Genomic DNA, 16,013 nt, shown 5'->3' on the forward strand with positions numbered 1-16,013 from the left:
ACTGTCATCGATACTAGGACGCGTTGAGCCACCTATCGTTATCGGCATCGATGTGGCCGTACCATATATTTTGCTTGAATGTATGTTCCTTGTAAAGTAAATGTATGTTAAATGTAGATATAGCCTACAATCTGAAATAAACTAAAAACAACAAGATAGGATACCCTTGCAGTAACTACAAAACTATGATATTGATAACAAAAATGTATAGGTTAAAATATTATATTGATCTTAAGAAACATATTTTGATCTCAATCAAATTCGCCTGAATGGTTTTGAATAACATCCAATATCCAGTCCGTGAAGTGTGTGACGTTGGTGTAAGTTCCCAAACCTCCGCACGAACGAAGTCCTTTGCTAGCGACACCGAACTGGAAGACCCTTTCCTGCCCCTGAAATCTACGAAGTGCGCTCAGAGGACCTCCCGAATCGCCTTTGCACGAATCACTGCTAAAACTGCCGGCACATATATAGGATATATCGAGAGGTCTTCCAGGACTTTCGCACCTGCTTTGCGGTAATTGTTGAAGGGTGGCAGTCTGTAGCCTATGTTGCTGTTCTCCATCACTATTTGTACCCCATCCGGTGATATTGAAGAGTGAAATGGGACCAAACGTTTTGCCAACAATCAGGCAGATCGGCCTGACATAGTCTATGGGGAAGTTTAGTTAGTTTATTAGTTCCTAAGCAATTTTTGATAGCGAAATGCACTTACCTGAGAATGTCACACACCTTTGCATTCGCAGCAGACCAATATCATATTCCAAATTACTATGAACTATTTTCTTATCCACGTCCACATTGTAGGCCCTTGGTCTGCAGCCGAAATCATTGCAGTCCGACATGGGATGTCGGGTATCGTATTCGCCCAGGCGCACATTCCTTCAAAAAGTGTTTTCGAGGATAAAATGGACAGTAATAGTATAGTATGCACTCACATATACTTTGGGGAAATGCAATGCGCGGCGGTCAAAACATATCCTGCGAGAACATAAAATGATAATTTGAGTATATAATTCGTATTATCAATTGCAAATACTTACGAGCAGTTATAAGTGAACCGCCGCAATCTGCTTTCCTCGAGATCATTACGATGACCATCCAGGGATTCGCGAATTCATCACTTTGAAACCGCGCTATATGACCACTATGGCTCGTGGTTCCACAGTCGTTTTCCAGTAAACGAGCGGATCCCCCTGCTTAAAAAATATAAAATTTTTTTAGAAATTAGTTCTATATTTTACTTTTTGACTCTTGTGTTACAAATTTTTTATGAACGTCATTAAGCAGGAAAACACAGTTAGAGTAATTTCGTATTCTCCCATCATATTTATTCGTTTCAAATATGTATTGTGACTGATCTAGAGTACAATATTACTGCACGCAGGCAGCCAAATTACACGTTAAAGAGAGTCTCAAAAAGGGAGAAAATCGCGTCCGGTTAACGCGGCCCAACTAGAAAGACAGCATGTTTTGAACAATATGCAATATCCATTCCGTGTGGTACGATACATTCGTGTTAACACCTGCATTATCAGCCTTGCAGCTTTCGGATCCGTAGCTGACCAACCCGTACTGGAAAGTCAGGAGCTTGTGGCAATAACGAAATTTGGAGCTCAAGGACGGAGCGGAGCGTATGGAGTGGAACGTATGGATCCTCCTTTGATATTCCACAATTCTCAGCCAGCAGGCGCGACATTACGTTATTTTTCGCAATAAGTAGGCAAACGAGCGCCGCGATTATCGCATTGAACACTTTCATGTTTGCGCGAAGACTGCTCGGTGGCTCGGTGATAGCAAAGACACTAGAACAATATTCTCGGAATAATATTCTAGTGTCTTTGGTGATGGCATCCCAACCGTTTTCCATTTGGCGTTTAAAAAGTCCAAGCAGTTCGCTTTATACCCTAATAATAATATAATAAAAAAATATATAATAGAATATATAAATAATATTCGTAAAGTGATTAAGAAATGGTGTACCAAGTGTGTAAGTGTCATTTTCACCCATTTCAAAAATTGCAAAAGGATTTGTATACTAGTTTTTCTGAAATGTCAAAATTTTTAAGTTGAAAAAAATTCGGTTGCTTGTTGTATCTGGATCATGCCAACTCGGGCTTAAGCTGCAAAGGAACTGCCAGCATGATTTTAATCGGGAACTCCAACCACAGTGTGCTGCAACTTGTTGCGAGCGAGAGAGAAGTTCGTTTCGAACATTGAGCGAAACGGGCAAATCGGTAAAAACGGTTCGACCGAAGCTATATAAGCAACTCGCAACAGTCACTCTGTAAATTTGAAGATAAATTTCAAACCGCGCTGTCCGTGTGTCAGTTTCCAATCGAAAACATCAACAAATAACATCATAGATAACTGCGCTTGCGTATATGTGTAACTCGCCGGGCAAATTATCATCGGTTATATTACGAAAAGATATAAATATTATGATATTTTAATATCAATATCAAGTGCAATTCCACTGGAATCGTAATTGTTTATATTGTACACAATAATACACAGCAGGCGGAGCTTGTAGGCCAACAACAGTGTGTGAGTGTGTTATTGTGCGTGTGTGTGTTCGCCAAGTTGGTTTCGCATTGGCTTCAGCTTTTTTGTAATCGCCCCCGCGCGATCGTTCGCGTTATCTGTGCGCTTTTCGCCACATTACGATTTGCACGCTCTTTTCGCGAATATATATATAGAGAGGTCAAAACAGAGATCGGTTCAAAAGGTGTAGTGGAAAGCTCGTTGCTAATCGCCGGTCAAAGTCTGGCTTTTTGAGATGGGGCAAGGAGGAGCGTCGGCCACGCTTGACTAGGCACCACCCATCATCAACGCCCGCGCCACCCCCTCCCCCCTCCGGAAAAGCGGCACGAAGTAAACAAACAATTCTGCCGAGATTCGCGTGTTTGTACAGTTGGTGAATATAAGCAAATCGACCCCGCATCGGTATCATGATTATCAGCATGTGGATGATGAGCACATCGCGAGGATCGTGGGACAGCAGCTCCCTCTGGTCGTTGGTGCTGATCCTCGCCTGCCTGGCATCCACCACCACAAGCACATCGGTCAGCAATGCCGGCTATGTGGATAATGGCAATATGAAAGGTAAGCTCTTTTTCACCACACAGTCGAGCTTCTGTAACTCGAACCGCCAACTGGCGGCAGTAAAGCAAACATACACATATGTTTGTAGTATATGGTTAAGAATTTTAATGGAACTAAAATGTGGCACATAAAAATGGTCGTTTTTTGTTAACTCAAATTACAGAAAAACAATTGCAGTTCAAGATAAAAGTTAAGCTAAATATTTCTTAAACATATTTCTGCAATGCAGATCAAATAAATCGGATATTGCCGAAATTCGTTGTAGGCCAGATGCACTGTATATTTTCTCTAGTTCTGCGTATCAGCATGAGACACTCGTATTTGTTTCTGTCTGATAGCAATCCGGCAGATACCAATGGAAAATGGCAAGGTGCTGCTGGGCACCGAGACCCTTCTGAGATCATTCATGGGTGCGGAACAAAGGGGGCTGCTGCGGACAAAGATTGATAAAAGGGATTCGATTCATTCATTCAGCAGGGGCAGCACGAAGAGGAAGTGAGTGCTATCTGTATCTCTCGATCCCTTCGCTTATCGTGCATCTGTTCAGATCGAGCAGCAGCCTCGGATTCTGTTCGGCTGCGAAGGCTTCTTTCACTGGTTCTCTGGTTATATGGTCATAGCGAAGAACAACAGGTTTCCCGTGAGCAGTGATTTCCCATGAGCAGTGCAAACACACACACACACTATTATGGACCTTTTCTACCTGTTCGTTACCTGTGTGTGTGTGGGTACTACCAGGTAGAGCCCATTAAGCATCTCGAAATATGAATGAAGTACAGATACACTGGCAGACACAGATACAGATACAGATACAGCTGAAAACGCAGACTCGGATTGCCTCGTTAAAAAGGACAACAACTTTTGGCGATGCAGCGGCGTTTATTCAAATTTCCAGCTCCGTTCTATTGCTGGCCGCCTCAAAAGCTTGCTGGCAAAAACCAGTTTCGGCTCTTTGAGTTTTTCTTGCAAAAAAAAGCGAGTGAAATGAGTGAAAAAAAACAAACCCACATGCATGTCGCCCTCCCCTCTGCGACCGACTTACGGCTGGTTTTGCTGGGTTTTTGTTTGGTTTTTGCCCAGACTTCCTACCACCTGCGCCCCCCGCTCGCCCCCCCGCCGCTTTTCGCCAACAACTCCGTACGCATCTGAACCGTGAGATTTTATTTCATGCAAAAAAGCCAACACAAGAGCCAACGAGCAGAGGCGCAGGCAGAAAAAGTAGAAGTACTCGGCTGCGCATGCGCAACACAGAACGAGACGGCGAGTGCGAGGGCAGACAGAGACGGGGCGACCTGTGCAGGTGTTTTGCGCTTGCAACAAGGAAACCAGCTTATAAATTATAAGTTCGGCTCGCTGCAGTTGCAGCCTTGTTTTTTTTCGGTTGTTGTATGCACGAATCGGTGGCCGTTAATGGCTTATTAAAAGGTTTCAGAGTTTGAGGTTGAAGTTTGAAGTTCAAATTGAACTGGGAGTAATGTGTTACATTTTATGTAATTTAGGGAATTTTATATAAATATAAATAGTGAGACATTCGGCCTGTAAACTTGTAGATATTATTTATGCCCACGATAGTATAATGGATACGTGACCGTGAACGCGGTTTTCATTAAATGTGATGATTACCTTTTATGAGTAGGTGAAGTGGAGATTATTTTTGGAACCGTGAAAGCAAAATATTTTTGCAAGCGTATGAATCACTGCGTCTTATCGATTGATAAGGCCGAAAAAACAGTACATAATTATAAGCAAACTGCACACAGCTGGGCCTATAATGAACTGGGGTTTTTCCAACTTGCGACAAAATGAGAAGATACGCATGCATTAGTATCCTGTTTAGGGACTTCGCTTCCAGCGAAACAGGAACCGGCTAAGTGGCCAGTCGAGGATCGCGACACATCCCATTGTCGAGTCGAGTGTCTGGCCCTTAAAAAAAAAAAACATATTTTCGTCATATTTTTGAGAGCACATAAGAACCGGCTGGCAGGTAAGGAGCGCTCGCCCACGTCTCAGGTTCGTACTTTGCTTTCTCCTGGCGGAGCAGAGTATCCGATTTCATAAAGGACATGCCACATTTCGTTGAGCTCCGTTCCCGGCGGATGCACAGCCCAGAAAGTTCCCATGTCCTTTTAGCTGGAAAATGGAAAACCACTCGAGCTGCATGCGCCAGCCGCATGTCTGTGATTATGAGAAGAGCCCACTTGAGAGCCACCAGCATTTCTCGCATCTTGGTTCTCCCACTCAATTGCATTCTGTATCTTGAGCATGCTACTGTTACTGCATCTACAAGATACATTTCTGCCCTTTGTTTTTGGGGAAACGACGCTGCTCGGCACACCGATTCTCACGTTTGTGGATGGCCAGATGGGAAGTTGGGGGGCAAAGAGGCCTGCAATCATAAATAATAATCAATTTCCTGTGCCCAAAATGTTTCCCATCGCTCCGCAAGTTTTCCATTTCCATTCTCCAGCTGGGGAGCGTATGCAACTGCAAGTTTTTCCTTTCTGCTGAGAAAATGTACAAATTAAATCTGACAGCACAACGCGAGGTGAGGGGCCAATCAGCCGATTGTTTAAAATGTATTTATTGTTTGCCGTTTTCCCTCCGCACCCATGCGTCTCTCCTGCCTCGCTCCGTTTGTTTGATTTGTCGAACATTTGTGCACATATGTTTCCCCCATTTGCATGCGAAGCCCACCTACCGCCAACACCCCCACCCACCCAAAATGGAGGCTGCCAATGGGGGCATTCTCTGAGAGAATCCGCCTCGGATTCCGCGCGGCTTCGGCTCGCTGCCTCGTTTTGTGGCCGCCGCTCGGCTGCGGAGGTTAAGTGTTGGCCCAATCAACGGCTGCCCCATTCGCTGCCCATGACGCATGCGTCCTCCTAAACTAGTGAACTGAACTTAGCCCTAAAGTCATGGGATTACTTACTATTACTATTTTTATTATTATTATATATAATAATATATATTATATTACTATTTACTATTATATATTATTTATTTACAAAGTCATCTTACATCTACTTAAATTCTGTTAAATATTCAAAAAGTTGCCTTTAATTTTATATACAATTCAATCAGCAGTATGTTTGGAATACATGCCCATTCTTTGATTTTCCTTTACCAAATACAATTCAAACAAATTTGTATATCTTACTTAATAGCTTTGTTGCAAGCATAAAACATATCTTAGTCCAGGGTATTACCCGCTTTTCTACACACATTCAGTTTCAATTTATTGTTATCACAGTGCATGCAGCTCCCCCAAATGTATCTTTTTACTGGCAACTTCTCTGTTTTGTTTATGACTTGGCCAAAAATACGAAAGAAGCAGATTGCGCCAGCTGTTGCCGGCTTGGATGCGATGGCTTGAGATGAGGATGAGTTGGGGAGAGGATGCGATGCGGGACGGGGGCTGGGGCGATCTCCTTACCCTTTTGCCACATTGTGCGGATCAAGAGATACTGCAATTAGTGAAGGGGGCACTTGCAACATCGGCGAGTGTGGGTGGTGTTGCCGCGCGGGACGGGGACTGCACCATATGTCACTTCGGTAAGCTGAGCCCTCGCATCGGATTACCACTTAGCCATAGCTGCTCCCCCCGCGATCTCTTGATCCCTCAGTCCCCAATCTGGGTGTACATATATGTATGTATGTATGTTTCTTCTTGAGCTGCGTCCATAAACATAAATCCAAGCCGGACGAGCTGTTGTTTTTCTTCTTCGCTTGCTTGTTGTTCTCTGCCTTTATGCTGCCGAAGGTTCTGGGCCGGAAAACGCCAAAGAGCATAATAAGTTCAGATCCAGCATCGGAATCGGACTTGCAAAGACAGTGCGCGGCACGAATGAAAGGTCAACGGCGTTGACAGTGATCTTGCATAATTGCAGGGCCACGGAAAAGGTATGGCCCCACCCCGGCTTAAGGTTAAGTTTCCGACGCCCCTCGATCTTTTTCGTTTTTTTCCGTTTTTATTTTTTGTTTTTTGCGCTTGCTCGTCTGGCCGAGAGCGAGAGTTAACCCCTTGATGCCCGCGGGGTCGGCAACGGACGCATGTGAATCATTGACAGTTTTTATGAAGCGCCGCATGCATCACTCAACGACATCTCAAGAAGCGCCCGCTGTCGCCTCATGTCGCTCAGTAGCCCGCAATGGGTGTGATGAATTCCATGTTGCTACTTCGACACTGTGAGAAATCGGAGCATGGTTTGTATCCTTAGAAAAGAAACGCAACTAATGCTGCTGGTTAAGCAACAATTCATAAATTTCATTCATAAAATTAGCTGCTTAAGTTGAAAAAGTTCTTTTGAGAATATTCGCTACAGTTTTTGATGTTTTGAAAGAAATCATAAGAATTATTTGTTGTGCAAATGAATGGTATGGTTCGTTGTGAGGGAACCGCACCCCACTTGCTGCCGCCTCTCAAAATCATTTCAAATTCAATAGAGGCAACAGCCTGCCAGCCGGGAAATATTAAAGTCAAGCGATGACGAAAGTTTTTATATCGGAGAGTCGAGATCTCGCGGTGGAAAAAGCATTGGAAAAATTGGAATGTTTATGCCGAGCCGAAGTCGAAAGCGTTTGCGTTAATTAAAAACAATTAAAGTGGCAACGTTTGTGGGGTGCCGGGTGGTTCAGCGGGTGCCGGGGGTTGGCCAGCATCGGGGTCACCAGTAGTGCTGGAATGGTAACCATACTCGTATATATATATACTATATATATCACGCACACCAACCATCAGCAGATCGAGCCGAAATATAAAGGCTTGAGCGGCAAATGTGGGTCGGGTTAGGGGGAAGTTGACTTGTGGAAGGGCCACCGCTTTCCATCTTACCCACCCCCTCACCCTCCCCCCGCGATCGGCTTGACTTTCCATACAAATTGTATAATATTAATTGCGGTTAATTGGGATTAACAGCTGCGCCAAAATGTTTGCCGCTCTTGATGCACTCGGCTCAGTTCACATTGGGGATCAGTTCCGCGGAACGCCGAAAGGGGTAAGTGAAGTCAGCAGCTGGGGGAGTGGCCCAAAGAGTTGCCACTTTTCGGCTGCACTTAAAAAAATACTCTGTGCGTTTCAAAATGAAGTATAGTATGCCACACACAAGCTAAAGAAATTTAACTACCTCTTTTAATTGCTCATAAAGCAAATGTGGCAATTAGTCACAATATTTTTCAGAAACAGCTTGCCATGATTATCAAACTAATACTTTTTATTACCACCTTTAAGCGTTAATTTGCAGACAGCATTACCTTAAAGTGGCCAACTACTTTTGGTAATTGGAAAAGTGCATTTGCCTGACACAATAACTCTTAATAATTTTCGGAAGTAAACTAGATTTTTATGACGGGCGTTTGCTAACGGAAACGAGGCTCGACTGGCTCAAAAGTGATTTGCTTCCGAACGGGTTTTACATCTCCAGTTCTAGCCACGCTTCATCATCACTGGGCAGCTAGATACGTTTGTGTGCAGCCGGTTCCCATTTCCTGGCAACGTGACGACAAGTCTTTCAGAATGTCCCATCCGCGGATGGGCACTTTGCCATTCGCTATGCCATCATGGATGCCCCACCAGCTCACAGATCGCAGTTCCCAGTTTTGAATCCGCCCAATAAACCGCCCCATCCGGCGCTGGCCATCCGGTGTGGATCGACTGGTTTTGTGCTGGCCATTTGGTGGTTGCCTTCGCACAGGATTGCCGCCCAGCCATAAATGTGATGTGGAAAATGAGTAAAGAAAATCGTTATGCTCCGCATCCGAGGCAATGTGATTTTCCTGCCTGGAATTTCCGCTCTTGTTGGCGGCGCGCTAATTACGCCGATGAATGAATGGGCTGGTATGGGCTGGCGACACACCATTTGGGCCCTGTCAGTACCTGTTTGGGCCAACGCCATCCGATTGGCCGCGTGCATTGCGAACACACATGTGGCAGCAAGTAATTGTTTTGGCCGCGCCAGAATGTTGCAGCGGAAGTAATTTGAGGCTGATGATGATGCTGCACACCGTCTTCTGTCGCCGGGGTTAATAGGGGCACTCGGAGGTTAGTGGCTATCCTATGCACTTGCACTCTGGCTTCTTGGGGAGTGGAAAGTGGGAAGTGGGGAAAACATCACTAGTGTTCCACGAAATCATTAGAGGCCCGCTGAACCCAAAAAGGGCCACACTGAAAACAAATGATTATCTTAAAGCTGATTCAAGCAGATTAGGTGAGCAAGTTAAATGTACATCACATTTCTTAATGAGATACTTTATTCTCATTGTTGCTAGTATTTTTTTTACAGTGCTGAGATTTTTACATGTCCAAAGCCAAGCCCCTTATGCATACAAAATGAAGAAGCAGTGAAGAAACACTCAGCGGAAGAGAGACGGATAGTGAAGAGCCGAGTGAGACAAAAGAGATAAGGCCAAGCCATTCAAATTTAAAACTGCATTTTCAATTTTCCAAAATGCTCCCCCCCACTTTTTTTTTTGTCTCCCAAGCATGTGAGAAACGATGGAATCTGGGGTCATGTCAATGGCCAAGTGGCATTTCAAAAGATATTCAAAATGGGTCCGGCTCTTGGGAAAGCGATTAGTGTGTCAGATTATTATGAAGAACACTCCCCAGCCCAGAATATTCAAATTCAAAATTGACAGAAACTCTTTGCCTTTGCATATGTCACAATGAACGCAGAAACATGAACCAAATAACAAGCATTGCCAAATGCACAAAGTCCGATTGAGCAGGGAGTGGCTACAGACAACATATGAATTTTACCTCGGATCGGATCGGTATTGAACGTATATGTATATATATGTATATATATATGCATATATGCTTTGCTCAATAAAAACCCAATTGACAAATTGTCATGGCGATCACGTAGCAACAACAGCAAGACAACAACGTGTTCTCCGAAGATTTGGGACCCAGTGCAGCGGACTTACCATTGGGGTAAAAGTGGGATCCCTGTACCAGAACTATACCATACCACACCATGTCGTATCTCTTGCCTGCTCAACTCCGGGCGACCTTTTGATTCTAGTTGTTGACTTGTGCTGATTGCAGCACTAAAATCACCTCGACAACTACATCGTGTACACATGTAGGCACTTCATCATAACCCAGAAAAAGGCCCAGCACAGCACAGCAGCAGTGTCTTGGGGAAAATACAAAATACAAAATACCAAATACAATATACAGAATACGAAACATTTCCAATTCGATTTCAGATCTTTTTGTGAGGCTCAGCACGTTTGGAATATTTTTTTGAAATGTCAGCAGTTGCGCCGTATCAGTGGAGAACCCGACGCCATTATGGTTATAATACTCGATGCTCATTTGTATATATGCTCGTAATGCTTGCTGTTTTTCAGTTGAACTATGGGGCATTCATTTTCACATTATGTGGCGAAAAAAGAGGCAACCAAATACAAAAAAAAAAGAATTAAGAAGAAAGAAAACTGATTAACAAACTGTGTTAAGCACCGCAGATCGGGCCGAATTTTTGGTGCTGAATTGAATTTTGATGAACACCCGCTGACAGGGAGACCTTTTTTCAGGGCTTGGTCCGTATGGGTATCTTCTGGGCACGGAGACCCCAGCAAAGCCCAACGAAGACCAGCAAACCCAGAAGGCCCAAAAGAGCCAGAAAACCGGCTCTGCGATGGATCACAGCTTCGTCGTCTTGGGCTCCGGAAGTAATTAATGCTTTAGTTTATTTCATTTTTTTCACCTCATCGCGGCGCGGCTTTTGTTTGCCACATAAAAACAGAATCTATGCCCCAACCGAACGATGCGATGGCGAGTGGAGTTGGGAACTGGAGTGCCAGTTGGAAACTTTCACCAGTGCGCGCCAGCTAGCTGTGCAGATGTAGTTGGCTTTTTGCACTCGCTGACCGAATTGTCAGCTGGAAATGATGTGAATTTTCCAAGATGCCCAATATGGCGGGGGCCACTCGTGATCCCAATATGGCGCTGCTGCAGCGACATAATTGTGATCAATTGCCAAGTGGCATCCTACTGACCAAAGCGAGCAAGTTGAGCACTCCATTCCTGGTCGCACAGCCTGGCTGCCTGGTTGCTTGGCTGCCACTCAGTGTTTACCCTTTGTCTTCGCTTTAATTAAAGCGACCAGGAGCCGGGATCCGAGCATCACAGTAATGCCTTGTTTGCCAACTTGAGTTGCCATGCCGCAATCGGGCATCTGCATCGCGTCCAGTTCCTCCTCCTCCTCCTTCTCCTCCTCCTCCTCCGCCAGTGAATGCGAGGCCAACTATTCCTCCTCCGCCAGCTGCCACGGGTTGAGTCTGCGGAGTTAACGATCCCCACATGGTTTGATTGATATACCCCAGCTCTCTACGCCTATAAAAAAATTCTATTTTGTAGAGAACAACATATAGACATAACTGCCGAAAAATATAACTAAAATCCTTAAAGTCAATCAAACTAGGACCTCAACTTTACATATGACTTTAAGTACTGTTCTCCTGATTTGTTTGGTTCCAGGCCAGCAATTTCGCTCAGTGCACGTGTGCTAGAGCAGAAGACTCCGGCAGAAGTCACTGGGCCGTGGCCAAGCCCAGTGGTCACCCAGTTGGAGTCAGAGGCGTCTGGTATCGGTCGTTGGATCGGTCGGTCGCAAGCTCATTTTATTTTTTTTCATTATTCCACAGCTCCACGGGTTTTTTTTGCTGTTCATTAATTGCCAACATTTCATATTTTATTTCAGTGCTTTGGCGCTCGTGTGTGTCTCTCGCTCTTTTTCCATTTGTTTTTCAATTATTTTATTTTGTGCCCGCCGCTGTGTGCGCTTAATATATATTGTTTATTTATTTTCATTTGCTGGAATCGAGCAGGCTGGTTGTCGCCAGCGTTGTTCGGTTGTCGTCCTCGATTCTTCTGTACATTTTGTTATTACACCACGGAAATTCCGCTTGCACAGCTCAGCTCAGCTCAGCTCGATGGCGGACTTTCTGCCCCAAAACAGTGCAGCTCAGCGTTTCGATGCGGACTATTATTGAATTACCCGGCCAATCTTCGATAGCTTTTGACATGACCCATGGTCTGTGAGCAGATAGTAGCCGGCCAGAGGCGTGATAAGGCAGATTACGGACTTTGTTCACCAGTGCGGAGCGTGGTATTTGTGATGATCCAAGGTGATCCATCCCACCCATCTAGATTTAGTCGCTCCAACCGACAAACATTCAATTGCGTAAGCCAACATATAGAGTCACATATGCATGTATGCATGTATCTGCATCTTTGTGGAGCAGAACTATGCATTTGGTGACAACAATCCAAAGTGCAAATAAACATTTGCCCGTCTGCCATTTCATTTGCGCTTCAATATGTCGAGCATCCGCCTACGAACATAATTTACACATATTTATGGCCCATCAAATGATGTGAAGCCACGATTTTGAGAATCTGCAGTTAGCACTTAATTAACATTCGGCCGCTTTGACTCCGCCGGATTTCGATTCGAATTCGAGGCTCGTATGATTTATAATGTGAGAAGATTGCCCCTCATTCTGAAACCTCGAGTTCACTGCGGGTCAACCTTTTGTTTCCCCAGCCGTCAGGTGGGCATTTGCATATGAGAGCGATTGCTGCTGCGGAGCGGATGCCGAAATTGTGGGAATTCGGAAAGCGTTTAGAGCACAATCGGATGGCGGCGGAGATGGAGATGCGGTATACTCAAAAAGGTTGAGATTATAGTTTGAAAACAATCCAGCAACAACTGGAAATACATAGTATTGGGCCAGAAGTTAGCTCAATGGATATGAACTAGAATATAAGCGAATATAAAGCCAATAAGTTTTACTATAACTTTCTCCCCTAAGTCAACTATTTTTTTTTTCCCCGTAATATTCCCCCTTTGCTCCAGTTTCTTACCTAGAAACAGTGTTTTTATTGCCTCTACAATTGGATTCCTAGAAATTATGAAATTTCAATTGGCTGACTCACTGCAGCAGCAAACTATCTCGTCTCGCTTTGAAATTCATTTGTCAAACTGTGGCATTGACCTTTGCATCTGTATCTTTCGTCGCGGTAAACAAAACCACAACAAATTGGCACAGATCGCAAAAACCAAAGCGCTGCTAACCCACAATTAGCATCTGGAACTGGGGTCTCCTTGATCGCATCTGTCAAGATGTGCCACAATTTATGCTTGACATTGCCACCGAGATGTGCAACTGTGTTTTGGGGCAAATGCAGTGACGATTCCGATTCTGGCGCAAAACAAAAAGTGAGTGCGAGTGCGAAAAGGGAGTGGAGATCATCAGCTCATCTGGCTGCATCTTTTTTTCTGGCCCGTTTCAGTGTCGTGAGAACTTTTTCGCGTTTGGGCGCACAGCGTGTGAATTGAAAGTTGGGCGGAAAGCGGGAGGATGGGCGCAGGCAGCCGCGCTGGGTTGCGGAAACTCTCTGGGAAGCGAAAGTGTTGCAAGTGCTGGGAAAGCCAGCCCGCAAAGCGGCCAACAAGCAACAGGCAGCGGCAGCACTTGTCAGCGTTTTGGAATTGCCGTGGGTATCAATCGAGCACATGCGCTGCTGCAATCTTGAATATCTTAAAAAAAGTATCTAAAACAACTGAAAACAGAGATTTAAGATCTATCAGCTAATCACCTCATTTGTCTTTCCATCTTTGCAGGTGAGTTCGCTGCAGATGTCCAATCTGGGTCTCTATGCACACGTATGAGTTGAGTTGCATTCGTGAGTTGACAATTAAAGGTTTGTAAGGCAATTAGGCAGCTGAGCTCGTGACGAAGCTTGGCTCGAATGCATTGAATGAGTGTCCGAAATAAAAGATAGAATACAATCGGAACAAACAAGAATCCCCAAACGAGAATAAAATGCCAAACAATTGGAAATTCATTAAGGCCGGCCGCTGTGGCAATCGCCGGCAGTATCGTAATCAAATGCAGCATTCAACTTTAAACTGCAACGCCGGTTGAGGCAGCGCAGGCAGCGGAACGCCGTGGCACAATTGTTTTGGCCGGGCCAAAACGCTGCTCTCCGTTGTCGTGGCGACGAATCCGGGGGATACCAAAGTTATGCATGAGGTGTTTTATGGCAAGAACGGCTCGCAGTAATTGCACAGGAAAAAATTATTTATTACGCTTGATACGGCAACGAATTAATGCGTACTGTTTCAATGAGTTACCTTTACATTTGATTGATCATTTTACGGATCATAATTTAAATATCTTGCCAACTTAGTTGAATCTATTAATATATGCCCTTAGAACAAAGTAATTTTCCAATTAAAGTAGCTAGCTCGTTTAGCTCAGTGCGCATTTGCGGAGTGCAACAGATACCCAACTGGCAGCCAATTGTTGCACACGGCGATATTGGACAAAAGGCCAACTTCCCACTTTGCGTCCACCCCCACCTCCATCCATCAAGCCCTTAGTTCGGTGGTGGCGACACCGACACGCATGCGCATTGCCCGACAAAAGGGAGTTCGAATTCGAGTTCCCCCGCCCTTTGACCCACCCCGCCCATGCTGGCCATGGTGCGGCTAGGGGCAGGCAGAAGAGAGCAAGCAAAACAAAGCACAGACCAAAATACCAGGTTGGAAAAACTTAACGCCTGGTTGCCCACATCGGGGGTTCTCTCCCCCACGAGTCCCGCAATCCAAGTGAGTGCGCTTGCGCCAACGCCAACGCAGCAACGAATCTGGAGTTTGGGACAAAGTATGACCTGTGGACGTGCAGCAGTGGCACACGGGGGTTAATGGTGTTTCGTACTAGTTTATGTGCTGGGACGACCATTGTGCGACCGCCGCCGCATAACTGGAACATCGCTGACAGGCCAGCACAGTGGGCACTGGCGGTGGCGGACAACCTGTGGATTTGCACGGCCGGCACAAGCGAATTAGCATTCGATTTGTTCGGTTGGTGATTTCACAAAGCGGTGCGAATCGACGACGGCCACAAGGGCTCACCTTTGTACGCCAAACATGAATAATGCTCATGAATCGTTCGATAATCGCAGTTCTGCCCTCTGTTTCAAAGGCTTTTCAAAACGTGTTTAGCTGGGAATCATACAGCTGCGGTTAAAATAATAGCACTACTGCAGGTGGAAAGTTGATTTCCTAAAAAAAGGTATTGAATGTTTATTTTTTTAAAAGTCTGATTGCATGAATAATAAGTACCATATGTTGTCTCTCTAAGCAAGAAATTTTGACTCTCTCAATGTAACGGTTCTTTTTGTTTTTGGGCACTTTCTGCAAAAGGGCGCTAAATGAGGCGGTAACAAAAATAGCACTGACCACGTTTTTGCTGAATAAAATTAATAGGAGTGATTGCTTTGGGTTTTTTTTCGACATATTTTGAAAAAAGGAGTTGCATTAAAGGTTTTAATTGAATTTTTTTCAAAAGAAGACCAAAAATTCTCTAGTTATGGGTCGGGGAAAGCATTCTACCGTCGAAAAAAGGAATTTGATTAAAAACATGATCTCTGAAGGTAAAACCTACGCTAAAATGGGACGGTTTGTTGGTTTTTCAAACAAAATGATCCGCAACGCACTTCTGTTTGTCGAAAATAACGAAAAACGTGGAAGAAAGCCCTCTATGTCCAACGTGGAGATCAAGCGCTTGGTTCGGCAAAGCAAGAAGGAGCCTTTTAAGCCGGCGACGAAACTGAAGAAGGAGCTTCAGATAGCTGAAAGCGTGGAAACAGTTCGCAAACACTTTAGACAAAACAACCATAATGTGTGCAGTCCCAGAAAAGTCCCGCTTCTGACTGCGAAGCATGTGGCAAAGCGAATCGAATATGCCAAGATACGCAAGGACTGGCCTGTGGAGAAGTGGCGCCACATTTTTGTGGTCAGATGAGAGCAAAATTGTGTTTTTTGGTTGGAAAGGCTCTCGGTCTTATGTTCCGCGTCCACCACGAACTGAAAAAAATCCTCGCTTCACCT

At 44.8% G+C, this 16,013-nt stretch overlaps 2 protein-coding genes across 4 annotated transcripts in view; one reads left to right on the forward strand and one right to left on the reverse strand.

The window, feature by feature from the left end:
- Positions 1 to 99: 99 nt before the first annotated feature.
- Positions 100 to 1,894, reverse strand: LOC117138416 (serine protease grass). 3 transcript variants are annotated; one of them, XM_033300513.1, is made up of 5 exons: positions 1,044 to 1,891; positions 939 to 981; positions 716 to 882; positions 508 to 652; positions 100 to 131 (listed from the first exon to the last, which is right to left on the reverse strand). In XM_033300513.1, the coding sequence occupies exons 1-5, from the start codon at positions 1,099 to 1,101 to the stop codon at positions 125 to 127; spliced, it is 420 nt and encodes a 139-aa protein (XP_033156404.1). In that variant the 5' UTR covers positions 1,102 to 1,891; the 3' UTR covers positions 100 to 124. The 3 variants fall into 3 exon arrangements, with proteins under 3 accessions (XP_033156404.1, XP_033156403.1, XP_033156402.1); XM_033300512.1 differs by lacking the exon at positions 100 to 131 and adding an exon at positions 201 to 456 and having other exon boundaries at positions 1,044 to 1,894; XM_033300511.1 differs by lacking the exon at positions 100 to 131 and having other exon boundaries at positions 204 to 652; positions 1,044 to 1,890.
- Positions 1,895 to 2,322: 428 nt separating this feature from the next.
- Positions 2,323 to 16,013, forward strand: part of LOC117136541 (epidermal growth factor receptor) — a 39,857-nt gene continuing 26,166 nt past the window's right edge. Inside the window, exon 1 of the mRNA XM_033297493.1 lies at positions 2,323 to 3,105. Within this exon, the coding sequence (XP_033153384.1) occupies positions 2,952 to 3,105 (154 nt within the window). The 5' untranslated portion in view covers positions 2,323 to 2,951. The remainder of the gene's footprint in view (positions 3,106 to 16,013) is intronic.

Source organism: Drosophila mauritiana, chromosome 2R, assembly GCF_004382145.1.
Source record: "Drosophila mauritiana strain mau12 chromosome 2R, ASM438214v1, whole genome shotgun sequence".
Classification (NCBI taxonomy): domain Eukaryota; kingdom Metazoa; phylum Arthropoda; class Insecta; order Diptera; family Drosophilidae; genus Drosophila; species Drosophila mauritiana.